The sequence below is a fragment of the Chelonoidis abingdonii genome, chromosome 1, assembly GCF_003597395.2.
Source record: "Chelonoidis abingdonii isolate Lonesome George chromosome 1, CheloAbing_2.0, whole genome shotgun sequence".
Lineage (NCBI taxonomy): Eukaryota > Metazoa > Chordata > Testudines > Testudinidae > Chelonoidis > Chelonoidis abingdonii.
Window position 1 is genome coordinate 32,711,785 of NC_133769.1, and position 24,605 is coordinate 32,736,389.

General features: G+C 42.5%; 1 protein-coding gene across 1 annotated transcript in view; it reads right to left on the reverse strand.

Moving 5' to 3' along the window:
• CELSR1 (cadherin EGF LAG seven-pass G-type receptor 1) overlaps positions 1–24,605 on the reverse strand; it is a 297,352-nt gene that overhangs the window by 56,824 nt on the left and 215,923 nt on the right. Inside the window, exons 6-14 of the mRNA XM_032768931.2 lie at positions 21,065–21,222; positions 19,680–19,843; positions 17,709–17,834; positions 8,254–8,420; positions 6,197–6,382; positions 5,719–5,832; positions 5,155–5,329; positions 4,462–4,603; positions 3,362–3,482 (exon numbers count right to left, since the gene is read on the reverse strand). Coding sequence (XP_032624822.2) covers positions 3,362–3,482; positions 4,462–4,603; positions 5,155–5,329; positions 5,719–5,832; positions 6,197–6,382; positions 8,254–8,420; positions 17,709–17,834; positions 19,680–19,843; positions 21,065–21,222 — 1,353 coding nt within the window. The remainder of the gene's footprint in view (positions 1–3,361; positions 3,483–4,461; positions 4,604–5,154; positions 5,330–5,718; positions 5,833–6,196; positions 6,383–8,253; positions 8,421–17,708; positions 17,835–19,679; positions 19,844–21,064; positions 21,223–24,605) is intronic.

The following is a 24,605-nucleotide window of genomic DNA, read 5'->3' on the forward strand; positions in this document are numbered from 1 at the left end:
AAGTGGGACGAGGAGGGGGGAGAGAGGAGAGGGGTGAACAAACTGCAAATGGTATCCAAGTTCCAACGTGCGTAAGACCCAGCGGTCCGATGTTAGCCGGGACCACACAGGGAGGAAAAAACGAAAGACGGTTGGAAAAGGGAGGGGACGGATCTGCGAGAGAAACTGGTACATCGCCTCGGGCGCGCCTTCAAAAATGAAGGTTTCGGGCCCGAGGAAGGCTTGGAGGAGCTCTGGTTCTGTCCTCCATGGTTGCCTGATTGTCTACGGCAGCCATTTCTGTTTCGCCGCCTGGCGAAGTCCTGCCTCTGCCGGGGTTGGGGGTAGGGCCGGTGCTGTTGCTGAGGCCGGAAGGGCCTGCGCTGGGTGACGGGCGTATGAATCCCCAATGCGCGCATAATGACTCTACTGTGTTTTAGGCTTTGCAGCCTAGGGTCAGTCTTGTCAGAAAACAGGCCCTGGCCTTCAAATGGGAGATCCTGGATCATATATTGGAGCTCCAGAGGAAGGCCAGAGACCTGTAGCCAGGAAATGCGGCGCATGGTAACGCCAGAAGCTAGACTCTGGGCGGCCAAATCTGCGGCGTCCAGAGAGGCCTGCAGGGAAGTTCTCACGACCTTCTTCCCCTCATCAAGGATCGCAGAGAATTCCTGACGCGCATCTTGTGGAAGCAACTCCCTAAATTTGTCTGCTGCCGCCCAGGCTAAGGAGAGCCTGCTGATTGGACACCCGAAGCTGGAGGGCGCCTGCGGAGTAGACCTTTCGGCCGAGCAGGTCCATGCGCCTCGCTTCCTTTGACTTTGGGGCCGGGGCCTGCTGACCATGGTGCTCCCTCTCGTTTACGGATTGGACGACGAGGGAACACGGAGGAGGATGAACATATAGATACTCATACCCCTTCGAGGGTACCATGTACTTGCGTTCCACTCCGCGTGCAGAGGGGGAAACGGACGCCGCAGACTGCCAGATGGTAGCGGCATTAGCCTGAATGGTCCGGATAAAAGGAAGGGCGACTCGAGTGGGTGTGTCTGCAGACAGTATGCTCACTACCGGATCCTCAATTTCTGACACCTCCTCAGCCTGTAGGTCCATGTTTTGCGCCACGTGCCTGAGGAGGTCCTGATGCGCCCTGAGGTCAAGCGGAGGGGAGCTGGTGGATGTTGTTCCAGCCACTGCTTCATCCGGGGAGGATGATGAGGAGAGACCCGGCCAGGAGTTGGATCTTGCAGGAAGGCTCGCTGGAGCACTTGCGTCCACTGGGAGGGAGTTCAGGTTCCTGAGGCTGAGACAACCTTCTCCTCCGTAGGGGAGGAGGAGATGGGAAAAGACGTGGGCCTCCGTGAGCCCTGTGCTCAGAGGCAGTGGACGCTGGGGAATCTCTGAGGGCCTTGGGTTTGATGGGTACGCCCAAGGTGTCCAGAATTCCCACTTGCTGCGGTCCATGGTCCTGAGGTTGGGGTTTCATGAAAAAGGCAGCAGGCCGTCGGTGTGGTTTCCAGGGCGTTACGTGCTGTTCGCCTGCGAGGGCAGACGGCTGGCAGGGATGGCCAGGTGAGAGAGGCCGAACGGGACTGTATTATGGTGTCCTCGCTCCTGACAGCGGAGACCTCTCTCCGGGTGCGGAGATAGGTGCCCGGGAGTCATAAACGCGCGCGATCGAGACCGGGACTGCCACCAGCTCGTGTGCCGGGGAGGTTCGAACCGGGATCTGGAACGCCGACAGTGGGAACGGTTTCTCAGTCCCGATGCAGTAGCGATGGCTGAGCAGGAGCAGTGTGGGAGTATCGGGACCGGCGTTGAGGATGACCTCGCCGCGAGTTACACCGGTACCGCCGGTGTGAGCGGTGCCGGAACATGCGAGCGGCGCCTGGATCGAAGATCTCCCACGGGACCGGAACAGTGCGGGTTACTGCGATGGAGATCAGTGCTGGCTCGCGTGAATCAGAGACGGTGCTCTCATGGCTACAGGCTGCCTTTAGACTGCAGAACCCGCACCGGAGGCACCGGGGGTTGAGGCAACGCACTCAGCTCAGTGCGATTGAGGTCCCTAGCTGAAGGAGGAGTCTCTGCGTAGATGGGACTGTCAGCTCGATCCCGGATCTTATTGGGGAGCTGTTGAGGGACCGGACTCGATGGAACCTCTCAGGCCCAGAGTCAACGGAATCACCAGTATCGGTTGCCGCAGCAGAAGTCGGTTGCCGGGCACTCCGTTTGAATCTGCTTAGCCGGAATCGAAGACGTCGAAGGTCTTTTGTCGGGCCCGGTGCCAGGGAAGGCCGGTGCTGAGCATTTTCATGGGGGCCAGCGCAGTCCGCGTGCCGGAGCGGAGTCAGCACCTGTAGGAAAGTCTTTAAGCGCTGGTCTCTCTCTTTCTTGGTCCGCGGCCTAAAGGCCTTGCAAATGCGGGCACCTTGTCGGAAATGTGCGATTCCCCGAGTCACTTCAGGCAGGAGTCTGTGGGATCGCTCAGTGGGCATCGGCTTTGGCAGGCGAGCACGGTTTGAACCCCGGCGAACCGGGCATGAGCCTGACGCCGGGTACGGGGGAGGGCTAAGCCCAAGCCCGCTAACTATGTACAACCAGTAACAACAACTATTAAACTATATTCTATACTCTAACTAGTAACTATATTACAACTAGATGAACAACGAACAAGGAGAAGCTAAGGGGAAGTGGAGGACAGCTATGCCGCGCTCCACAGCTCCAACGACCGACACAGCGGAAAGAAGGAACTGAGGAACGGACTGGCCGGCAGGGGTATATATCAGGCACCATGGTGGCGCCACTCTAGGGGGCGACCTGCCGGCCCGCCGGAGTTGCTAGGGTAAAAATCTTCCGACGAACATGCACGCACGGCGCGCACACCTAACTGGAATGGATATGAGCAATCACTCGAAGAAGAAGAAAAGCTTTCAAGTTTACACAGAGCTCTTCAGCAGGTCTAGGCCAGACCAGACCAGGCCCAAAGAATAGCACTGTGTAAGCTCAAAAGCTTGTCTCTTTCACCAAAGAAGTTGGTCCAATAAAATATATTACCTCACCCAACCTGTCTCTTTGAGAGTGGGGTCATATTCTGATCTTATCCAGACCATTATAAAACAGAGGATAAGAATCTGGCTCCTTATTCTCTCCCTTGCTTGCAATAATATAGTTAGTAATGAAAATAAGGAAAGAAAAGCTGCATTATATGGCTAAAATGAAGGACTAATATCAGAAAAATATATGATTCCCTATGCAAAATAATTATGTTCTATATGATACAAAGCACAATTGTACAGGAATGTATATTTTACATTGCAGTTATCCAACTAATTTTGCTTTAACTCGAATATTTCCACTCAATAGAAATTCTTTTGCTTACCTTACATTGACACTCTCCATTAGTCTTATTGCAGTCAGGATCAAATCCTTTACTGATCTCACAATTACATGGACCACAAATGGGATTTCCCCACCAGCCTCTGGGACAAGGCAAGTCAATTCTACAGAATAAAACAAAATAGAAAGGAGGATCTTTTAAGTTCACTTCTGAGAGGGAAAAAAGGCATTGGGCCAAAATTTGCTCACAGTTACATTACTGAGAGTATAATTTGCCCCAGTGCCGTTGACACAATTCAGCATATACAATAAAAAACAGAAAAAGCTTTTGTTCTGCAGGATCATTTCTCAAACTGGCCTTGAGTCCAGCTCCTCTCTTTTCAGTCTCTGATAAACACTACTCCTGATTCTGTGCATCCCAATAATCTTCTCCCTGCTGCTTATTTATGGCAAGACAGGCTACTTCCAGTGCATTTCAGAGAGCAGGTTGAATTCTGTTATTCCCTGCAATTGCAGGACTAGTATTCTTATGTATTTTTATGAGTAAAATGTAAATGATGAGTGCTAAAGGATTATTACAGGAGTCTGTGTAAGTGATGCCAATTGGAATATCTGTCTTTCTGGTCCAGACAATGCAGATGGATTTGGAAACACTGCAACCAATATGTGTAGCTGTACAATGCAACAACAGAAAGGGTCCGGGTTGCAGTTTCCAAGAGCACTGATGCAGCAGATGAAAACACTCCTAAGTGACACGCAAAAGGGGACAAACACCGTACATCACATGAGACTTCCCATTTTCCACGGACTTTATGAATTACACATATTGCACTCAAATGGGACAATAGATGAGAAAGTGCTAGGTTGCTGTTTGCCTCTCCACGGCCAGCTGGCTCCTTACCAGAGGAAATGGGTAGGATACCAAGGAGCCCCTGTTTTGTAGAACTCTTAAATTCTACAGGAACAGAGCTGAACTCTTGCTGTGCTTAGCAGCTCTGCAGCACCAGGGATCTGCCAACCTTTATTGTTATCCGCTCTCAAATGACAAGGGAAATTTTTGTTGAAACATTGCCTTATACTCACGGAAGGAACAGGGGAACTGGGAAAGATCAAGACATTGAACAGTAAAAATAATTCTCTTACTTGCTCTCACAGTATTGCCCATAGTAGCTTTGTCCACATTCACAGGTGTACCCATGGGATGAGCTAGGTTTATGGACACAGGTGGAGACATGCTCACATGGGTTCAGGTTACACACATCAACACAGTCTTTCCCAAAGTACCCTGGGGAGACAAGGTTATAAGATTACAGCATCCACTGTAATTTACGATTTGCATGTCTTAGAAAGACCATCTATTTTAAGCTTATACACTAATAACACATCATGGATAATCAGTAGATTTCCCCAGAGATAATGTTGAGAAAGATACCTTTTTTCCCTCGCAGTAAAAAGCTAACAAGCTATACTTTATAAGAGTTTGCAAAAACACCTTGGGTGCCCTTGGATCAATAGCTTCTGATTGTTTGCTCAGGTCATGGATTACAAATAGCTCTATATTCTCTTTCTGCAAGTTCAGGAGGTGACTGAACTTATGCAGGCACATACCTCAAAATGAAGATTGTCAAGAGAAAAGTTTCAAGATGTCCCTTAGAGGCATTGCGGTGTAAAACATAAATCTAACACTAGAAAAGATTGTGTGTGAGATATGAGAACACTGAGAAAATTAACTTAAAAAATCCCAAAGAATATCAAAGCTCTTTGCAACATAACTAAAACCAGATACAATTCCAATGCTCAAATTATTACGCCCAATTTTCATGCAAACTCCTTTACCTGGGTCACACACACAGGAGTAGCTGTCCCAGTCATCAATGCAGTAGCTTTGTTGGGGACATGGACTGGAATCACAAGGGTTGTCTACTTCACAGCCTTCCTTTACATTGATCTTCGTTGCCTGTTTCATGTTCAATGTAGCTACATTTGTAGAAGTCTCCCCCATTCTTACTCCCTGAGCATAGAAAAACAGTAACTTCAACTAAAGAGATTCTTCTTTTAGGATACAGTAGTACATACATCGAACAATGCATTTCACTAACTTCTTTAATCTTTCAGTTTTCTATATGCATGTGATCTGCTTAGTCAGGTGCCAGATTATTTTTTTTTTTTTTTGAAGTGTTGGACTTTGATTTAAACCAAGAAGGGAAAGAAGAAATTTCTTGAGGTCAAAAGAAACTGGATTCCTACATGAAGAAAAGGGCAATGTTCAATATTTTGGTGCTTGGATATGTTATAAGGATTTAAAAGTTTTGCAAAAAACAAAACTCAGGAGGAAAAAGATAAATTATTTCTTTCAGGCATCTTCTCATAAATGCAAGCTACTACATATTTTATTCTTACCTGCATACAGCCATAAAAACCCTGCTGCACTGAGACCTGATCTCCAGAGATACCTCCCACAATGATGCTTTTCATTTTTAGTCCAGGAAGTTGATTTCCAATCTGCACAGTGCTCTGTTAAAGAAAGAAAAGGACAGCGGATAACGGGGTCACCGCACTATTATACTTTCCAATGGAGAGCACTGCTTTCCTTACAGATGCACTGATTTGACAGCAATTGACAGTAGGCTAAAATAGAAAAAATTACTAATTAAATGAACAGCTATTTATCTGATCTTGATTTTACAAGCAGGTCAAAAGATAAAACTCCACTGATTTCAATGGGTTTACACTAAGTGTAAGTCACTGAAGAATCTAGACCATATACCGCTTGCAGTGGGAGCAGTACATGGTGTCTGTTTATCATCCCTTCCCCTTCCCTTCTTTTTAAAGGCCCTCTGTGATGATGAAAGAAAGGCCAAGTTATGATGTATCTCACCTGATACATCCCATAGTCCAAGGACATAACAGCCAGGTACTTGATGTCTTTGCCATCTTTAGCACTCTTTAACTCTATTAACAAATGATGCCATTCACCATCACTGACTCGTGACTGGGTCATCTTCAAACTAGCAACCTGGTTCAGGCCGTTGTAAACTTCAAATTGCACATAGTTGTTCAAGATCTGCAGGAAACAAATATCATGTCTATTCCTTGCTGAAATACTGAATTATTCTTAAATTAAGCTCATGATGGACCCCCAGTATGAGTGTAGGCAAACAACGCTTCTTAGAGTAACGAGCTGTAACCTGGGAAACACTCATAAGTGGTACAGTTGCAACCCCTTCCAACACAATTTAGGGAATCCTTCTTCTAACCCACAAAGAAAGAGAAGGAGAAGGAGAAGAAGATGACAAAGACAAACATGAGGAAGGAGAAGAATAAAAATGATATGGAGTCTGAGTTACAAACACAGGTCAAATCTTTGGCCAGGTCTACACTGCGACTTTAAATCGGTTTAATGGCCGATATACCGATTTAACGCTGTATCCGTTCACACGACGTCGTCATTAATATCGAGTTAAACGGCTCCTTAAATCGATTTCGGAACTCCTCCCAAACGAGAGGAGTAGCGCTAAATTCGATAGTGATAACTCGGATTAGGGTTCATGTGGACGGAAATCGACGTTATTGGCCTCCGGGCGGCATCCCAGAGTGCAGCACTGACCGCTCTGGACAGCAATCTGAACTCGGATGCAGCGGGCAGGTAAACAGGAAAAGCCCCGCGAACTTTTGAATTACATTTCCTGCTTGCCCAGCGTGGAGCTCTGATCAGCACGGCTGGCGATGCAGTTTGAAATCGAAAAAGAGCTCCAGCATAGACCGTACGGGAGATACTAGGTCTGATCGCTGTATGGGGAGACAAATCTGTTGTATCCAGCTCCGTTACAGAACATGAAATGCCAAAGCGTTTGAATAAAAAACTCCAGGATACACAGCGCTGTGTGACAAGCGTAACGGGAAGCCAGAGACTCAAATGGACGCTCATGAAGGGAGGGAGGGGGTACTGAGGACTCCAGCTATCCCACAGTCCACAGCAGTCTCTGAAAATTATTTGCATTCTTGGCTGAGCTCCCAATGTCTGTAGGTTCAAACACAGTGTCTGGCGTGGTTCAGGGAACAGCTCCTCAGTTTATTTCCCCCCACCACCACGTGAAAAAAAAAAGGGAAAGATTGCTGTGCTATGGCGTTTGCTCAATGCACTCCGCGAAAAAGGCGCCAAAGGGTTGTCTGCTGCCTTCACAAAGGGAGGGGTGAGGCTGTACCCAGCACCACCCGGGGCAGTGTTTTCTGCCCCATCAGGCACTGTGCTCTCAACACGGAAGTGGGAACTATGGGATAGCTGAGGAACAGCTACCCACAGTGCACCGCTCCTGAAATCGATGGTAGCTTTGGACCATGGACGCAAACAATCGATTTCGGGATCCCACTGTGGACGCGCTAAACCGATTTTATTAGATCTGTTTTGTAATATCGGTTTAAGCTAATTCGAAATAATCGTGCAGTGTAGACGTACCCTTTGTGTCAGGACAGGACTCAGCACATCTGGGATAGTGAGGCTAAGCCACTTTTCTCAATAAATGAACTTAGCACTAAAAGTGTTTATATTCAATTTCAATAGATACTTCTGGTTTCTGCCTTATTCAGGGAAAGAGTAAATACAATGGGCAGGTGAACATAGCAGACATCATTGGTTGACTACTAGCTCTGACTACATGTATTTCATGATAGGTAGAACAGAGTTCTTCCAGTTTATGTCAACGTATACTTATACTTTCTAAGCTTTTGCATTTTATAGAAATACATCTTGTTATACAAAGCTTTTGAACTGTAAAATGACCAAGGAGAACAAGCTGATGAAATCTACAGTATTTGATGTTACATATATTGCTTTTAGCTACATGTATGAAGATATATACTCAGTTTAGCCCTGTCAGTTGATATTTGGGGAAATTTTCTGAATTCTGTTCCAGATTACGAATGCCACACACTTACCTGAATGTTGATCTTGGATGAAGTTCCTGCATTAGCTTGCATTAACATGCCATTAACTTTCCGGGTTCTGAACATGAGTCCAATGTACCATGGTACAGAGATAGTAATATCAAGGTCACTCCAGACAATAATGCTCTCACCACTGAAACGCTGGGGAGAAGGCATTACTGTAAATCAAGAGATAAGAGAAAAAAACAAAACATTTTGTATCTTTTAACATAAGGTCTTAGAGGAAAAACAACACAATTTGCCATGGGTTTTTCATCTGCAATTTGTTTTTATAAATGGACCTTATTCATTACTTCTGTAAGGAGGAGATATAGAACACTGAAGCCAACGGGGGTTGCTCCTGCTTATGTCAGGGCTAAATTTGGCCATAATTCTATATATAGTGAGTAACCGATCAATTACCATAGATAGTACAATTGTCCCGATAATAATTATATCATTTGCCAACAGTTACTACATAGCGATATCATGACTATCACAGTTATTTCCTGTTCTAAATCCAGAAAAGAGAATGTAGTATCTCGGAAAACATTATTTGGTAACTGTAGTCTTCATAATGGTGACCAATGGATTTTGCTTACAATAAAAATGAAGTCCTAAAATCATAATACAAATAGGTTTGGACTATTCTTGCATAATGATTTCTCTGTATCTGATGAAAATTAAGTTCTATTGTTTGATTTTAGTCTAATGTGTTACTGTGTTTATGTATATCATTGCTAATTATGGAATCCAAAACCAAATTAAAATACTGTAAATGTGTTTTGTCCCATAGTCAAGAGTTGAGAACTGCCCTTACAGGCTTCAGTTCAGAAAGGGCACTTAAGCACTTACTTTGAAATCACTAGTATTTAAGCCCAGCTAAAATCGTGCTGCTGTTTTGAATTGGGGCCATAAAAACTAGAGAAAGCGACAGAGAGAGAGAGAATCATGTTGTCTGTTAAATAAATTTTTTTTGTCTCAACTGAAGGGCTCAGCTCAACATTTATTCTAAATAGGGTCTTTTCTTCTTTTCTATGATGTATTAACAAACTCCTTTTATAAAAGAAGTGTGTTATAAAACTATAAAAATATTGTATCATAATATTTGCACGAGATTTCATTAGTATAAATACCTTACTAACATGAAAAGTACCTCAGGTAAATTTTGTAGGATACCACAATAGCAAGAAACAATGTAGTATTACGCACATTATTAGCAGCTGATGCCTCATTTTATTGTTATTAAGTCAATACCTTATGAAATCACCAGTAGCTCCATATTTTTGCCAGTTGCTCCAGGTATACAAAATAACTGAAGACATCTCTACTAAAACTAAATAAAAACCTCAGGGCGCTACTATGTTACAGAGAGAGATTTTTCTGGAGAGAGAAATTAAACAAACAGTTATTTACCTGTATTGTAACTGTTGTTTTTGGAGATGTGATGCAGACGTGTATTCCACATAGGTGTGCGCGCGCTCAGTGCACTGGAGCTAGAGAAGTTTGCTTAGCAGTACCTGTAGGGGCGGCGCTTCTACCTCATGGCATATACCCTATCCTGGCTATATGAGGTGGCACTGCCCCTCCTCTCCATTCCTTCACACCAAACCTCAAGAACATAGACTCCAACGTAGAAGGCTGGAGGGTGTTTTGCGGAATGCATTTCTGCATCACATCTCAAAGAACAACAGTTACAACACAGGTAAGCAAATATTTTTTTCTTCTTCAGGTAGATGCAGCTATGTATTCAATGTAGGTGACTCACACGCAGTACTTGCAGGTGGGGCTCAGTCTATTTAAACAAGGATTGCAGGACTGCCTTCCCAAAGTTTGCATCTGCTCTAGATGCAGCGGTAATGGCATAATAGTTTGTAAACGTATGGACAGATGACCAAGTGACAGCCCTGAAAATGTCCAATATTGGAACATCACTTAAAAATGCCATCAACATAGCTTGCGCTCTTGCAGAATGAGCTCACACCCTTTGAGGGAGCATGGTCAGAGCTACTCTGTATGCTGTCTTGATACAGGAAGTTATCCATCTAGAGATCGTTTGCGCAGAGACTGTCTGTCCCTTCATTTGGTCTGCATATAACACAAACAGATGAAGCAAAGTGGGAAAAAGTTTAGTCCTGTCCAGGTGAAAGCTAGATATTGCCTGACAGCCAATGTTTCGAGATGCTGCTCCTCCATGGTTGAATGCGGCTTAGGAAAGAACACAGTAAATACATCACCTGATTCAAATGAAACTAGGAGGCCATTTTAGATAAAACCTTAGTGGCCGGCCACAAGGTTACTTTGTCTTTGGAGAACTATGTGTAAGGAGCATCTGCCATCCAAGCCTGCAGCTCATACATTCTCTCTGCAGATGTTATTGCCACCAGGAATGCAGTTTTTTTACACAAAAGAGAAAAAGAAGAAAATGACTAAAGTTCAAATGGAGGCCCTATCAAAGTTGCTAGGATTGTATTAAGGTCCCACAAAGGAACTGGTTCTCTCACTTTCAAGAATCTTGCTACCATGGTATTCAAAAATACTAACCTCCCATGAATGGGTGGGTGAAATGCTGAAGTCACCACCAGGTGCACCTGCAATAAGCTGTGTGCAAGACATGATGATTGACAAGGTAACAAGTGTAAAAGTATAATTAGGCAGACCAAAAAAGCATTTGAAGAGCAACTAGTGAAAGACACAAAAACTAACAGCAATTTTTTTTTAAGTACATCAGAAGCAGGAAGCCTGCCAATCAGTGAGGCCACTGGACAATCGATGTGCTAAAGGAGCACTCGAGGAAGACAGGCTGTTGCGGAGAAGTTAAATCAATTCTCTACATCAGTCTACACTGCAGGGGATGTGAGGGAGAGTCCCAAACCTGAGCTATTCTTTTTGGGTTACAAATCTGAGTAACTGTCCCAGATTGAGGTGGTTTTGGAACAAACTGATAAATTAAACAGTAGTAAGTCACCAGGACCACATGGTATTCACCTGAATTCTGAAGGAATTCAAATATGAAATGGCAGAACTACTAACTGTGGTACGTAATCCATTGCTTAAATCAACCTCTGTATGAGATAATTCATGGACAGCTAATGTGATGCCGACGTTTTAAAAAAGCTCCAGAGGCAACTGTAGCAATTACAGGTGGTAAGCCTAACTTCAGTATCGGGCAAACTGGTTGAAACTGTTCCCAATAACAGAATTATCAGACACATAGGGGAAGAGTTAACATGGTTTTTCTAAGGGAAATCATGCCTGATCAATCAATTAGAATTCTACGAGGGTGTCAACAAAACATGTGGACAAAGGAGGTTCAGCAGATATAGTGTACTTGGACTTTCAGAAAGCCTTTGACAAGCCTTGGGATGATTCTGGTCAGTTTTATGGGACTTTCTCCTCAGTATCCCTGAAGCGGGTGAGTGGTTCTTCCATCTCTTGGGGGAGATGACAGCACTGGACTGCGGAGTGGCCTCATTCACCAAGTCCAAAGGCAACTGCCAACCAGATGTGGGCCGCGGTGCCAAAACAGCCCTCATGGCCTGCTTGGGGTGTTGTTTCAAGTGCAAGTCTCTGGCCATCTGATTTCTTTTGGTGAACAATTTACAGATAGAACACCGCTCCCTTGTGTGCCCCTTGCCTAAACACAGCAAGCACCTCATGTGGGGGGTCAGCATTAGGAATCGCTGCTCCCCCCACCCACGATGGGCAGCGCTTCAACCTTAGAGTGGGTGTCACACAGGAAGTCCTAACGAAATCTAACTTAACCTTAACTAAGACGATCCACGGTACAGCAGAACTTCAGAGTTACGAATACCAGAGTTACAAACTGAACAGTCAACCATAAACCTCATTCGAAACCAGAAGTACACAATCAGGCAGCAGCAGAGACCAAAAAAAAAGGCAAATACAGTACAGTACTGTGTTAAACATAAACTACTTTAAAAAAGGAGAAAGCAGCAGTTTTCTTCTGTATAGTAAAGTTTCAAAGCTGTGTTGTAGATATTCAGTTGTAAACCTTTGAAAGAACATAACCTTTTGTTCAGGGTTATGAACATTGCAGAGTTATGAACAACCTTCATTCCTGAGGGGTTCATAATTCTGGTTCTACTGTACTACTAACTATATAAAAACTAGTTACAGGAAGGGAAATTCTCAGAAAAACTAAGATAGAGAATATGAGGTGATAACCACACACAACTCTGACTCTAGTCACACCAGTGAGAAGAAACTGAGGGGAAGGTTGGGGCAGCACTGCCTCATATAGCAAAGGGAGGGGGCTACAGCCCTGAGGTGCAAGTGCCACCCTTGTGGGTACTGCTAGGCAAATTTCTCCAGCTCCAGTGAGCTGCGCTTGCACAATACACAGCTGCATCTACTTGAAGAACTATATAGATATTTCTTTTGGTGTTGGAAGTGGTCAACAAGGCAGGCAGTATGAGGGTGATAATTTGCCCCAATGTATCTTGGATTACTTGATTCTAATTAACAGATTAAGCACAAAGGAAATGGCTCTGAGGCAACAGGAAACTTTTAATGAATTTCAAATCATCCAGAGCCAGGTTGGTGAGTTGTCTGAATTACCCAACCTTTAGGCAGCGGGTATGCTCTTGTGCAACTAATAAAATATCTGCCTTAGCAGCACAGAAGCGAATGCTCCAGTGTTAGGAAGAAGCCCATAACATTGCCCCAGTCTCTAATCTTGAGCAAATATACTTTACGCAGTGAACCACTGGGCACAGCCTTCAGTGAAAACCATCTTATTGTCAGACTTATGTCCTGCAGTTAGGTCCCCATCCTGCAACACTCATGTACGTGTAACTCCAACTGAAGTAGATTGGAGTTTGGTGTGTGCAGAGACTGCAGGATCAGGCCCTTAAAACAGCTGCTCTACAGTACATCCCAGTAGATGACAGAAGCACAAGTTCACCTCAAGGGACATCAGAACCCATAAGGCTCGATAAGGCTTAAGCTGCTGCTTGCAATTTGAAACACACACAGTCCTCTAATTAGTCGTGCCTCTTTTCTAAGACCTACGTTTTCCCACGCTCTACAGCAAGCTGTTGTTGCCAGCTCACCACAAGCAGACAGGGAAGGAAATGGACAACAGAATTCATAGTGTAGCTTCACCATTTTGAATTCGTTTCTCTAAATAATCAGTAGTCCACAGTTCAGTACTGTTGTATAAACTTGACTTGATTTACTCCTCTGTGTGTGTGTGTGTGTGTGTACACACACACACACACACACACACAGTTTCATCCCCTCAGAGCTCCTCTCCCCTAAAGGTCTCACCAGTGGAGAGCAGCTTTAAAGTGCAGTCAGAACTCCACAGAAGCCCAGCCAGTGGAGGGAAAAATCAAACTCTTTGAGAAACACTGGTCTGCAATCAGAACCTCATGTATTCCACAGCTGTGGCATTTGCCACATAATCCATTCTTTGCCTATCCTTTGCTGCAGAACTGTGCTCCAAAATCTAAACTTTCATTTTTAAAATAAATGTTTCTAGCTCTCCTTTGCAGGATAACCTTGGCAATATGAACAGAGTGTAAATGATGCAGAGATGTCTACCTGACCCTGCAGATAGCCTGAAACAATACTCTGAGTGCTTATCCATTCACCTGATTGAGGAGCTGATACTGTACCCTAAACATGATTATTTAAATGTCAACAATGTTTACGGTTTCACTGCTCATAATTTTTGCAGAAACATCGTTAAGCAAACAACCTCAAACTGCTTCCCACACCACCCAGGGTGCCAAAATCTCCAAATGTCCCCTATACAGCATCCTCCCGACTTCTATAACACAGCTGTGTGTGGTCAATACTATAATCTCTGGCACTCTGATAAAGTGGGCAATGTAAACAACGTATGGGCTACTTTTATGCTTCCTTCATTCTTTTTCATAATTAAATTGTTAAAATATCTCTATTTTTTAATGTAAATGAAGCTATCACCAAATGTCCTGTCTCCCTCACCAGAGGGCCACAGGATCAAGGGACTCTGCCACAGAACAGCTTGCGTGGAGGACATGAGGCCTTGTCTACAGATGACAAATATAAACATACTGGCTTGTTGTTAGGTTTGCTAATGCTCTGTTTAGATTTCCACGCACCCAAGGAGCTAGATGCAGGTTTCTTCTTCTATTTATGCTTTGTCCTCCTCTAACCCCCAGGGGACTCCTAGCTATTGGTATAATGAATTATTACTTGTGTTATGGTAGTGGCCAAAATGACCTATGAGGACTAGAGGTCCCATTGTGCTAGACACTGTACAAACACACAGGATGACATTGTAAGGATAAGGCCTTTTCCTGTAGCCATAGTGTAAGGTCTGAGGCCTTTGTCTGCAGCCACATTAGGAGAACAGCAGCCATGAACTAAGAAGCATAAAGTCACATCCTCACATTCCATCTAAATTACATTAAAACAGCGCAATATCGAGCTGTTAAGAAGGCGATCCTGTCCTAATAGTGTCCATCATCACCAGATAAAGAAACAGATCTTAAGATGGTTAAAGAAAACTTTGTCTGATGGCATTCTGCCTGGCAAGAAATCACTTATCAACAAGTTGTGGTTGTGAAATCCCTACTTCTTTACTGTTTGTCTTTATGGTTCCCACTTCTTTATTGTTCATCTGTATGGTCTCTGTCTGATTCTCTGATTGTTTCTATCTGTTACATAACTAATTTTGTTAGGTGTAAATCAATTAAGGTGGTGGGGTATGATTGGTTAAAGAATTGTTTTACAATATGTTAGGATTGGTTAGAAAACTGTTTAGTAATACTTTCGTTAAATGATTGGTTAAGGTACAGCTAAGTAGGACTCAAACTGGGGTCGAAAAGGAAGTGCTTGGGAACCAACTCCAGGACATAACCCCAAGATCAGAACTGCCAGACCTCAACACCATGCAAAAGCTAGAATCCTCCCGATGACCTGATCCTGACTGGCCAGCAGGAAAAGTTTGTCTGCCTAATTGGGAATGGTGAGCATTGTATGCTTTGCAAGTGCATTCTGTTTTGGTGATTGTTAATAAATAGAGGATAAGTAGGCTATTACTATGTAAGGTTCTTTCACTGGTAAAAGACCCCATAAACCCACAGAAGATTAAGCCCTGAGTCCACAGGGAATGGGTGTTTTTCCGGAGCCCACAGAGGGGTAGAACCCAGAGCCCACGCAGGGGTAAAGTTAGGTACCTTCCCCCCAGAGCCTTAGGAACTGGGAAAGGGTGGAACTAGGTAGAAGTGGAAGCCTTGAGCCCTACGAACTAGGTAGAGGTGGGATGTTCTAGAGTGTGTGGGCAACAAGTTTAGGGTAAAGTTGGGTGCCTTATTCCCAAAGCCCTAGGAACTGGAAAAGGGTGAGTGGGCCTAAAGTAACAGGATTACGCCTTGAGCCCATGGAAATGTAAAGGTTAGTGCCCTAGTGTGTGTGTAACAGAGAACTGTGTGGGGGTAACAACATGGCCCCTGTCCTGAAGAGCTTAACACTCAAATAAGATAGATTCTTGGCCTAGCCAAGTTCATTGATATATATTCAGTGAGGTTGAAAGAGATGCAAAATTGCTAGAACAGCTGTTTAGAATGTATCAGTCAACTGAGCCCAAATAAGGATTTTTACATTTACATGTAAACTTTTCAAAACCAGAAGTCTCCCTAGTCTATATTTAGGCACTTAAATAAGTGGCCTGAATTTCAAAAGTGCTGAGCATCAGTAGCTCCCATTGACTTCAACTTTCGGCTCCTGAAATCATTGCCCACATTTGCTAATTGTTCCCTTCTTTTTGCATTTCTGCATTGTCTTTAATGGAGATTTTGCCCCACAGCTATAGTATGAGAAATAAGTAAATTATCTGTGACCTGTTGCCTACAGACAGAAAATTCTTCAAGAAACTGAAGCTTTGGCAAGAATAAGTATTACAGCACTATATTTAATTAATGAGAACCCTTTGCAATGGGGGATATAACTGTTGCATTTACCATGAATCATACTGGTTATGATTCAAATCATGATTAGGTATTAAAATATACCTTTTAATTATGTAAAATAGCCAGTAAGGTATTCTTTTTTTACTCCAAAAACCTGATGATCTGAGACTTTTTTTCTTGGTCAAGAAAATATGAATTTGATAAAATTCTTGATCTTTCTACCCAAAACTAGGAGAAAGAGAGAAGAGACTCAGGCCCCTTGACTTCAGTAGAATTATTCCACATTTACACCAGTATGAATGATATCAGAATTAGGCACTGCAATTTTAGCCAATCATCCAGTCCTGCAGTTTCAGCACAGTTAGTCTCAGTGGAGAGATTAAACAGTCAGATGCTATATAACACATGATGGAAACCAGCAAATGGTTGACAAAGCTACCTGTCATCAGGCAACATGACAAATGAGGTCTTTCTTTCTGAGGAACCATCATCTAATAATCACTCTAGCATTTATTTCCTGCTAGTGGGAAGCAAGAGTGTCCCTAACTTTCTTTGGATATGGAATAAGGAAACCCTTGTTCAAATTTCAAAGATGTATGAGTCAAACTACACCAGCGTACATCTGGATTAATTCTATTAATTCCATTCCATTCACTTCAATGGAGTCACTCCAGATTTACACTAGGGAAGGTAAGGCTAGAATCTAAACTTTTATTTCTTAGAAAGCAACCTAAACCTAATTTTGCTGGGATTTTCCCCTTAGAATGGGAGCATCACTAAAAATTAGCAACCTAGGCTAGCTGCTATTCCCATATAGACTGTGGGTTGGGTTGTAATGCCAATGCTGCTGCACTGAGCCTCAGCCTCCAGCTATGGTTTTCCTAATGAGGAACCTCCCTTACTTCCCCAGGAAAGTAACTGGGTCCAAATTTTTCATTCCCTTATAAACCACACCTGCTGCTCCTTTCCTATATTTTATTAACAAGTTTTACACATCTATACCCAGTGTTTTCAATCATAAGTATAGCTCAATAAAATGTAAAGTGTTCTTATTAAGGAGGGACTGCCTTCCGCTGAAGGAAGTAATAATTAAGTCCATGTTCATTTTGGGCCTGATCCAAAGCCCATTAAAGTCAAAGGGAATCTTTCCACTGATTTCTATGTGCTTTGGATCAGATAGTTTTATTTTAAGTAAATTATGAATAGTGCCAAGCTTTGTAGAACTAATTCACTAATGTTAGTAAATAGATAATAGGAAAAGATAAAAGCTGTTACTGTTTATCCCAATAGGATTTCCTGATTGATGTTTTCCTGCTTTTTGAACCAAAAGTCAGCACCTATCTTTAATATATAGATGAGCACACACAATTATTTCAAATATATAATGGATGAATTTTTCACTTCATTGCAATATTCCATTATCTGTCCCCTAAAGCATCTCAAACTTTCATATACATTATGAGAAGTTAATTATTAAAAACTAAATGCCAAAACACACAGGTAAACTTGAGGACACATACACTGGGAGCCTTGTGCACCTACCTTGCTCACAGTTTTTCCCACCATACCGCAGGGGGCACTCACAAGTGTAGGTGTTCCATTTATTCATGCATGTGCCTCCATTTTGACACCAGTTAGTATCACAGTAGTTCTTCTGAGCTGCACAACCTGGAATTTAGAAGGCAGAGCTATTCAGCCTAAAACCATTCCACATTTGTGTATTTGGTAATGGTGGTCGCACAACACCAAAATAGACTTAAAATTACTTTAACAATATGTTTCTGAGTGACTGTCTCTGGGCTTTTTTCAGTTCTGAAGGGAAAGGAAATCATTAAAGCATTACAACATTTTGAGAGCCATATGATCAAAAGAGACCAAGAAACCTCTCAGATAAAGACCAAGGACTTAATTCTGGTGTAACTCTACTGAAGCCAGTGGAGTGATACTATGCAGGAATGTGCCTCCAAATCAGAAAGCAACCAACTGAAATCTTTCTTTGTTCTACTTCCCCCAAAACAGGAGCATATTTACCTAGATGAAAAACTGAATTGTGTTCAGCTAATTTTAAGATAAAGACACAATCTGGCAAAAGCCAGATAATTCAAAGTTAGTGCTGAAGTTCCACCCTTAACTCATGGTCACTACTCATTAATTACCTGAAAAGAACAAACAGGATCAGAAGTGAGTGCCTCCTCCAGTGCTTCCACCAGGCTGTGAGAAGAACTAACTACCTTTACAAATCAGTGATTTGCTCTGCTCTGTCCTGTGGAGATCTGAGCACCACTTCCCACTTGCTGCCTCTTCCAATACAGGAGGCAGACAGCTGAGACTGTACTCAGAAACTGGCCACTTTATAAGGCAGTACAATGGTATTCAGCAGGCCAGAAGAAGCGCAGTTCACGTTTCATTTTTAAACTACATTTTTTTAAAACTCATGATAAGTATGCACAAGCTTCTGAGCAGCTTGCATTTCAGGTTTGGAGAGCTACTGCATTTGTTTTAAAGTATAACCAGAATTGGTTAAAATATTTCACTCTTCTTGACCTCATTACACTTAGTTTCAGAGCAGAGTGAGCTTTAATAGCTGAGATGCAAACACATGAAAATGGAGGGTTATTAAAAGAAATTCTGGTGCAACTGCTACAGTTCAGGGCAGATGTGCTGCTCAAGCATCACCTTGCCATCAGAGTGCTTGAAACACGACTTAGAGCAATGTTCATTTAGGGCTAAATTCTATGTGCAAATCCCTGGATGATATTCTCCTCAGTGCAGAGGACCTACAGAAGCTTTGTGAACCTCCTAAGTGCCATTTTTTTCTTTAAGTGGTGCACACAGCCTCAGGACATTGTGTTGGTCTTCAGCACTGGCATGAATTTCACCTAGCTCAAACAAACAGGGTACATGTAGGAGATTTATACAGTGACCAGGCCAGAAAGACTTTTCCCTTATTTTCCAGACTGTTCCATGGTGGCTACGACAACTTCATAGATGCAAAAGCTTCTGTGGCTGTTATATTTCTCCCAGAGAGATGGCAGAGGGGTTGGCAGTGAAGAGTAAAAGCATATTTCCCTCTCCCCATAACCCTATCTAACCTGCTCCACACTAGGGTTGGGCAGACTCCTTCTTCTTACTCCCAAATCCTCCCCTCTACTGTTCAGCTGAGCTGAAATAGTTACAAGACCAACTGGGCCTTCCATATTCAGTGGCAGCATTGCAGGGGTGAGGGAATGGAGGAGGAGGGCAGGATTTCTCCTGGGGTGAAAAATTTCAAGGAACATCATCACAAAAATGTGCATGTGCCTCACTACTGTTTACATGCAGAACTAGCTGACCTACACCAGTTTGCACCCTGCCATTCAAGTGCTATTTTTCACATGGAAAGGTTGCACTTGCAGTTTTCCATGCATACCCCATGCACCCGCCTTTGAAAATCGGGTTCTTGGTGTGCACAGGAACTCTGAGTGTGACAGAAAGCTTTTTCTTGTGGCCTTTTGAAGATCTGGAGGTTTATACCTGCAAGAGTGCCATTATTGGCTATGAAACTAGCCATGTCGATTGGCTTATTGTCAATGGAGAGGTTCCTCATACAGCCAATAAACTCTCTGTTGTGCACAGGGAAATCTTCAGGCAAGTTTGGGACACCCCCAAGCAGGAGAGGTCCAGTCAGGTCCAAAGATCTAAAGAAGTAAGAAATAAGATGGATTATTTTCATTTATTTGGCCTCCTTTACTTTACAGTTTCTTCACAGCTAATATGACTAAAGAAATCTGAGAATTTAACTCTTTTTTGTTAGCTCATTATTTGCAGGATTTAGCTTCACAAGACCATAGGTACTGATCTCAATAATCAAAAAGAATCATAATAAAATTAGCAGCAAATTTGTAATTTAGGACTGTAGGAGCCGCCATACCAACCACACCAATAGAGTCAAATATTGGTCTCTGACAGTGACCAGTACTAGCTATGTTAGAAGGCGTAAATGGAAAATTACGAAACAACATGCATCTATGGAAATTTCCTTTTAATCCCAGGTAGTGAGATGTTGGATTTATAGCCTAAAGCAGGAAGGTTGCTATGTTATATATACTTTTATTTTGGCTGGTGTAACTATGGATAATAATCTTGTTATTCATAAATGTCTAGTCCCTTTTTGAATCCTCCTAGGCTCCTTATGTTCACATCCTGTGGCAGTAGGTTCTGCTGGATAGTTATATAACCTATAAAAAGTATATCTTTTAATCAGTTTTAAATGTTAATGAGTCTTTTAACTTATATGAGTGTCTTCTTATTCTTTTATTTCGGAAAAGAGTAAATATAATCACCTGACTGGCCTTTTCAACATAATTTCTATCATGTCTCACCTGTTATTCATCTTCTCTCTAAACTAAATAATACTAGTATTTTCAATCTTTCTTCAGACAGAAGACTTTCCGTGTATCTAATGATTTACACTGCCCTTCTCTGGATCTTTTCTCTTTTTCCTATAGTCTTTCTGAGATGGGATGATGTACCATTAATTTCAACGATGGTGTCAAAATCTTTTCAGTATTACTCTCTTTTTCTTAATGCAGCCTTACACTTTATTTGCTTTTCTGACTGTCGCTGTACAATGAACAGATGTTTCCACTGAGCTTTCAACAATGATCCCAAACAATTTTTCTTGTGTCTTTACAGTTACTTTAGACTCAACAATGTGTATGAGCCATTTAAATTGCTCCTTCTGATAGTCACTGCCTTTCACTTATGTGCTCCGAATTTCATCTGCCAGTTTAAAGTTAGTCAGTTTGTTTTCTTACAAACTCTTTGCTACATGTGCTTTTCTTCTCACTGCCCACGTGTTATTGCTCAATTCCTTTTAAATATGAGAATGAATAATAAATATCTTAAAAAGCCCTTACTTTTTTGAGCCACTTTGAGTTCCTTGGGCAGCACATGTGTAGTTCCCAATGAGACTTCCGAAGCGCACAGCCACTGCAGTGTCACAGTCATCCACTGTTACTACTGCCACCTTCTCTCCTGAAGGTCCATGAGGAATTCCTAATCGGCCAATGTGGGGCTTCAAGAAAATAAACAACATACCTGTAAATAAGGCTACAAACTCAGCAGAATCAACACGCCTGCAATCCACTCACACAGCATCATTCTGTTTCTAAGATGACTAAAGTAGGCTGTGCAACCAAACATGCACTAGTTAAGGCGGGACACTCAACTGTGCAAGAGGAAACAAAATGGCTAACTTAATCTGAGAATAGTAACAAGCATCCAGAAGAACAGCGTGATGATTTTTCACTCTTGATCTGAATTTGAAAAATAGGTATGTAGCTCAGCCAAAAGCTATATATGCCTCGTTTCTATTGATAAAGTGATTTGGCCCAGCTCACTTCAAAAGGTTCTATTGCACCAACACAGGACAGTCTCCAAACAATTCCACTCCTGTCACCAACTCTCCCCTCTCATCTAAAGTGAAGAGCTCACTTAAAAATATTATATTTCTCACTCTTTTCTTTGCAAAAACAGCCTTGACAATATAAACTGACACAATATGTCTCACTAGGGTTAAAAGCGTGAAACCAATTTTTCATTGAAAAGAATGACACCCCCTTCACAGTTACCCAGGACTTTTGAGTGCAGAAAAAAATACTGTGATAGGCTACTTGATTTTGGGGAAGATTCCAGATCTGTATACCACTGTGTCACCCAACTACTGTTGATGGCAATAGGGCTGCCTCAGAGTCCCAAGGACTCCTGCTAGTACCTGAGCCAGCTCCTCTGCTGAGCAGATAGAACGACCTCAGGCCACAAGGAAAGGCAGTTCCACAGAAAGGCAGTATGATGTTGTGGACTAAACGAGGGACAGAGGGCAAGGGACCATTCTCAGCTCTGACACTCGGTCCTTCAGTGGCCTTGCTTCCATCACATAGGCCAACATTGTCAAATATTTGTGTGGGTGGTGAGAGACATGGTCACAAATGTTTTGCAGGGCTGGCAACAAATGTTAAGACCAGTTCTCTTCTTATACTATCTATCTGGATATTCCCACTATAGAGCTGAGCTCCTCACTAGCATTAATGAATTTATGCTCACACAACATCCTTGTGGGGCAGAGGTGTGGCATTTTACAAACAAAGAAATGAGGCACAGAAAAAAAATGACTGATGGTCACAAAAGTCTACGGCACCACCAGGAACTGAACACAAATCTCCACCCAGGATCTTAACCACAAGAATATCCTTTGTCTTTTTATAGCTCCATTAACTTCAAAAGAGTTATTTCAGTCTGACACCTGTGTAACTAAGAGGAGAACTAAACAGTCACCCGGAAACTGAGATACATATCCCTCAAACTGAGGAATAACATATTTGTAAGAGACACAGTAAGAGTGTGACAGGTGGGGGAGGTAATATCTTTTATTGGCCCGGCTTCTGTTAAAAGATACAAGTTTTCAAGCTCACCAAGAGAAAGAGCTCTAGATATGCTCAAAAGGGCTTGTCTCTTTCACCAAGAGAAGGTGGGCCAATAAAAGATATCACTTCACCCACCCTGACTCTCTAATTATCCTGGGACCAACAGGGCTACAACAACATTGCAAACAATAACAGTATCAGTCTAAACGAAACAACACAATTGATAAAAGAAAGTCATTTTTCACAGTTCATAGCTGTAGAAAGCAATTGAGTCCTTCTCTAACTTCACAGCTTCTATGAGAACACTGTATGTAATATACAGCTTTGCATGAGTCAAATCCTGCTCACTTTATTCATATCCCATTGAGGTCAATGGGGCTACTCAGGATTTAACACCCTACCTATTACATAATTGAAATCAGAGAGATACTCTTATGACCTTTTAGCTTGCAATGCATTCCCTTCACAACTTATATAGTCTCATACAGTCATTTACATGGCACATTTCTTTGGTATTGAGTTTATCTGTATTGCAACCCAGGAAGTAACAAGAGGATAAAAGATCAATTCTGTCAGTTTCAGATTTTGCATGAACTTACTGAAATGGTTAACAGTTTCATGAGCTGCAAAGAATAACAGCTTCATTTATAAAGCTAATTATACTGCTGCATAAAAACATTTTAAAACCAAGTTTCCTGGTCTCAAACAATTCCAGTTGGAAAGTATTTTCCATTTCCTCTATGAACAGATAACATGATCACATAGTTTGGCAGCTGTTCATGTAAAGGTTTTGACCTCTATTAAGTGATATTAAGACACGTTTTGTATTTCCCAGATTCTATGGGCTACATAGCAGTCTAATTTGGAAATGATTGGGAGCATACATAGATGTGATGCTGAAAATGTTAGTAACAAGCTGGTCAAAATTAAGGAACTAATAAATAAAATCTTCCAGCTAATAGCAAAACCTTCTGCTCCACAGCTGTAATTTACATTTTTGGTACTAATGTTATACATTTTGAAGAAAAACTTAACACTTAAGTTCAAGATGTTTTAGTTAAACAAGTCTGTTTATTAAATTAGAAGCACCAGAGGAATTGCCAGAGGGCATCTTCTCCCTCCACTGGAGGAGTCTGCCCACAGTTAATCAGGCTTGCAGCCTGGATTTCCTAGTGAATCCACAACTGCTTCTGGATATCAAGTAGCTGCACTGACCAAGGCAGCTTCTTCTCCCTTATATTTGACTAGGAGTTGCAACTTTTTCTTTTAGCTGATGCTTTGTCACAGTGATCCTGACCTTTGACACCTCAAGATTAGATTATTAGAGTATAATCTACAGTTCTTAAGGCTATACCTTAAGTCCGGAAAAGCTTGGAAGCTTAAACTGATAAAGAATATGGCAGCCTGTTTGTCATCGAGGAGTCCCCAACTAGAGAACTTTCTCCTCATCTCAGTTAAAAAAAATCCTGAATCTTCTGACTTTCTCACCATGTTGTACGGCCTGTTTGTTCTCCAAGACTCCCTGAAAGGGAAGGATCAGTTGCTGGTAAGGGACAAAGTTTGTTGGTGTCTATGGAGTCTTTTTTTCCTTTTAAATATCGTTACAATATCCACCTTTCCAGCACCTGGCATGGGGCATACTTTACAACAAAAAGACAAACATCTAAAATGATGTAAGTAAATATTAAAATAAATCAAGTAACTGCTCCTCATACAGAAGGGTTCAAAGCAACAGTGTATCAGGAATAACAGTGCAAAGAAAAGTAAGCTGGTGAGACGACATGATAGCAGACAAAGCATTCCTGTTTAGGGTCTGGTTCTTGCTCATATGGAAGACAAATGAGTTTTGCTATTGACTTCAAAAGGAACAGGACTGGGCCCTTACAGAAGATGGGTTCAGTAAAAAATAGCAACATCCACACTGTTATTCTCAGAGGGAGATTTCAAGGACACAAGCGGGAGTTAGGTGCTCTGTTCCCATGACTTAATAGGAACTGGGCACTGAGCTGCCCTTTGTGCCTTTGAAAATCTCCTC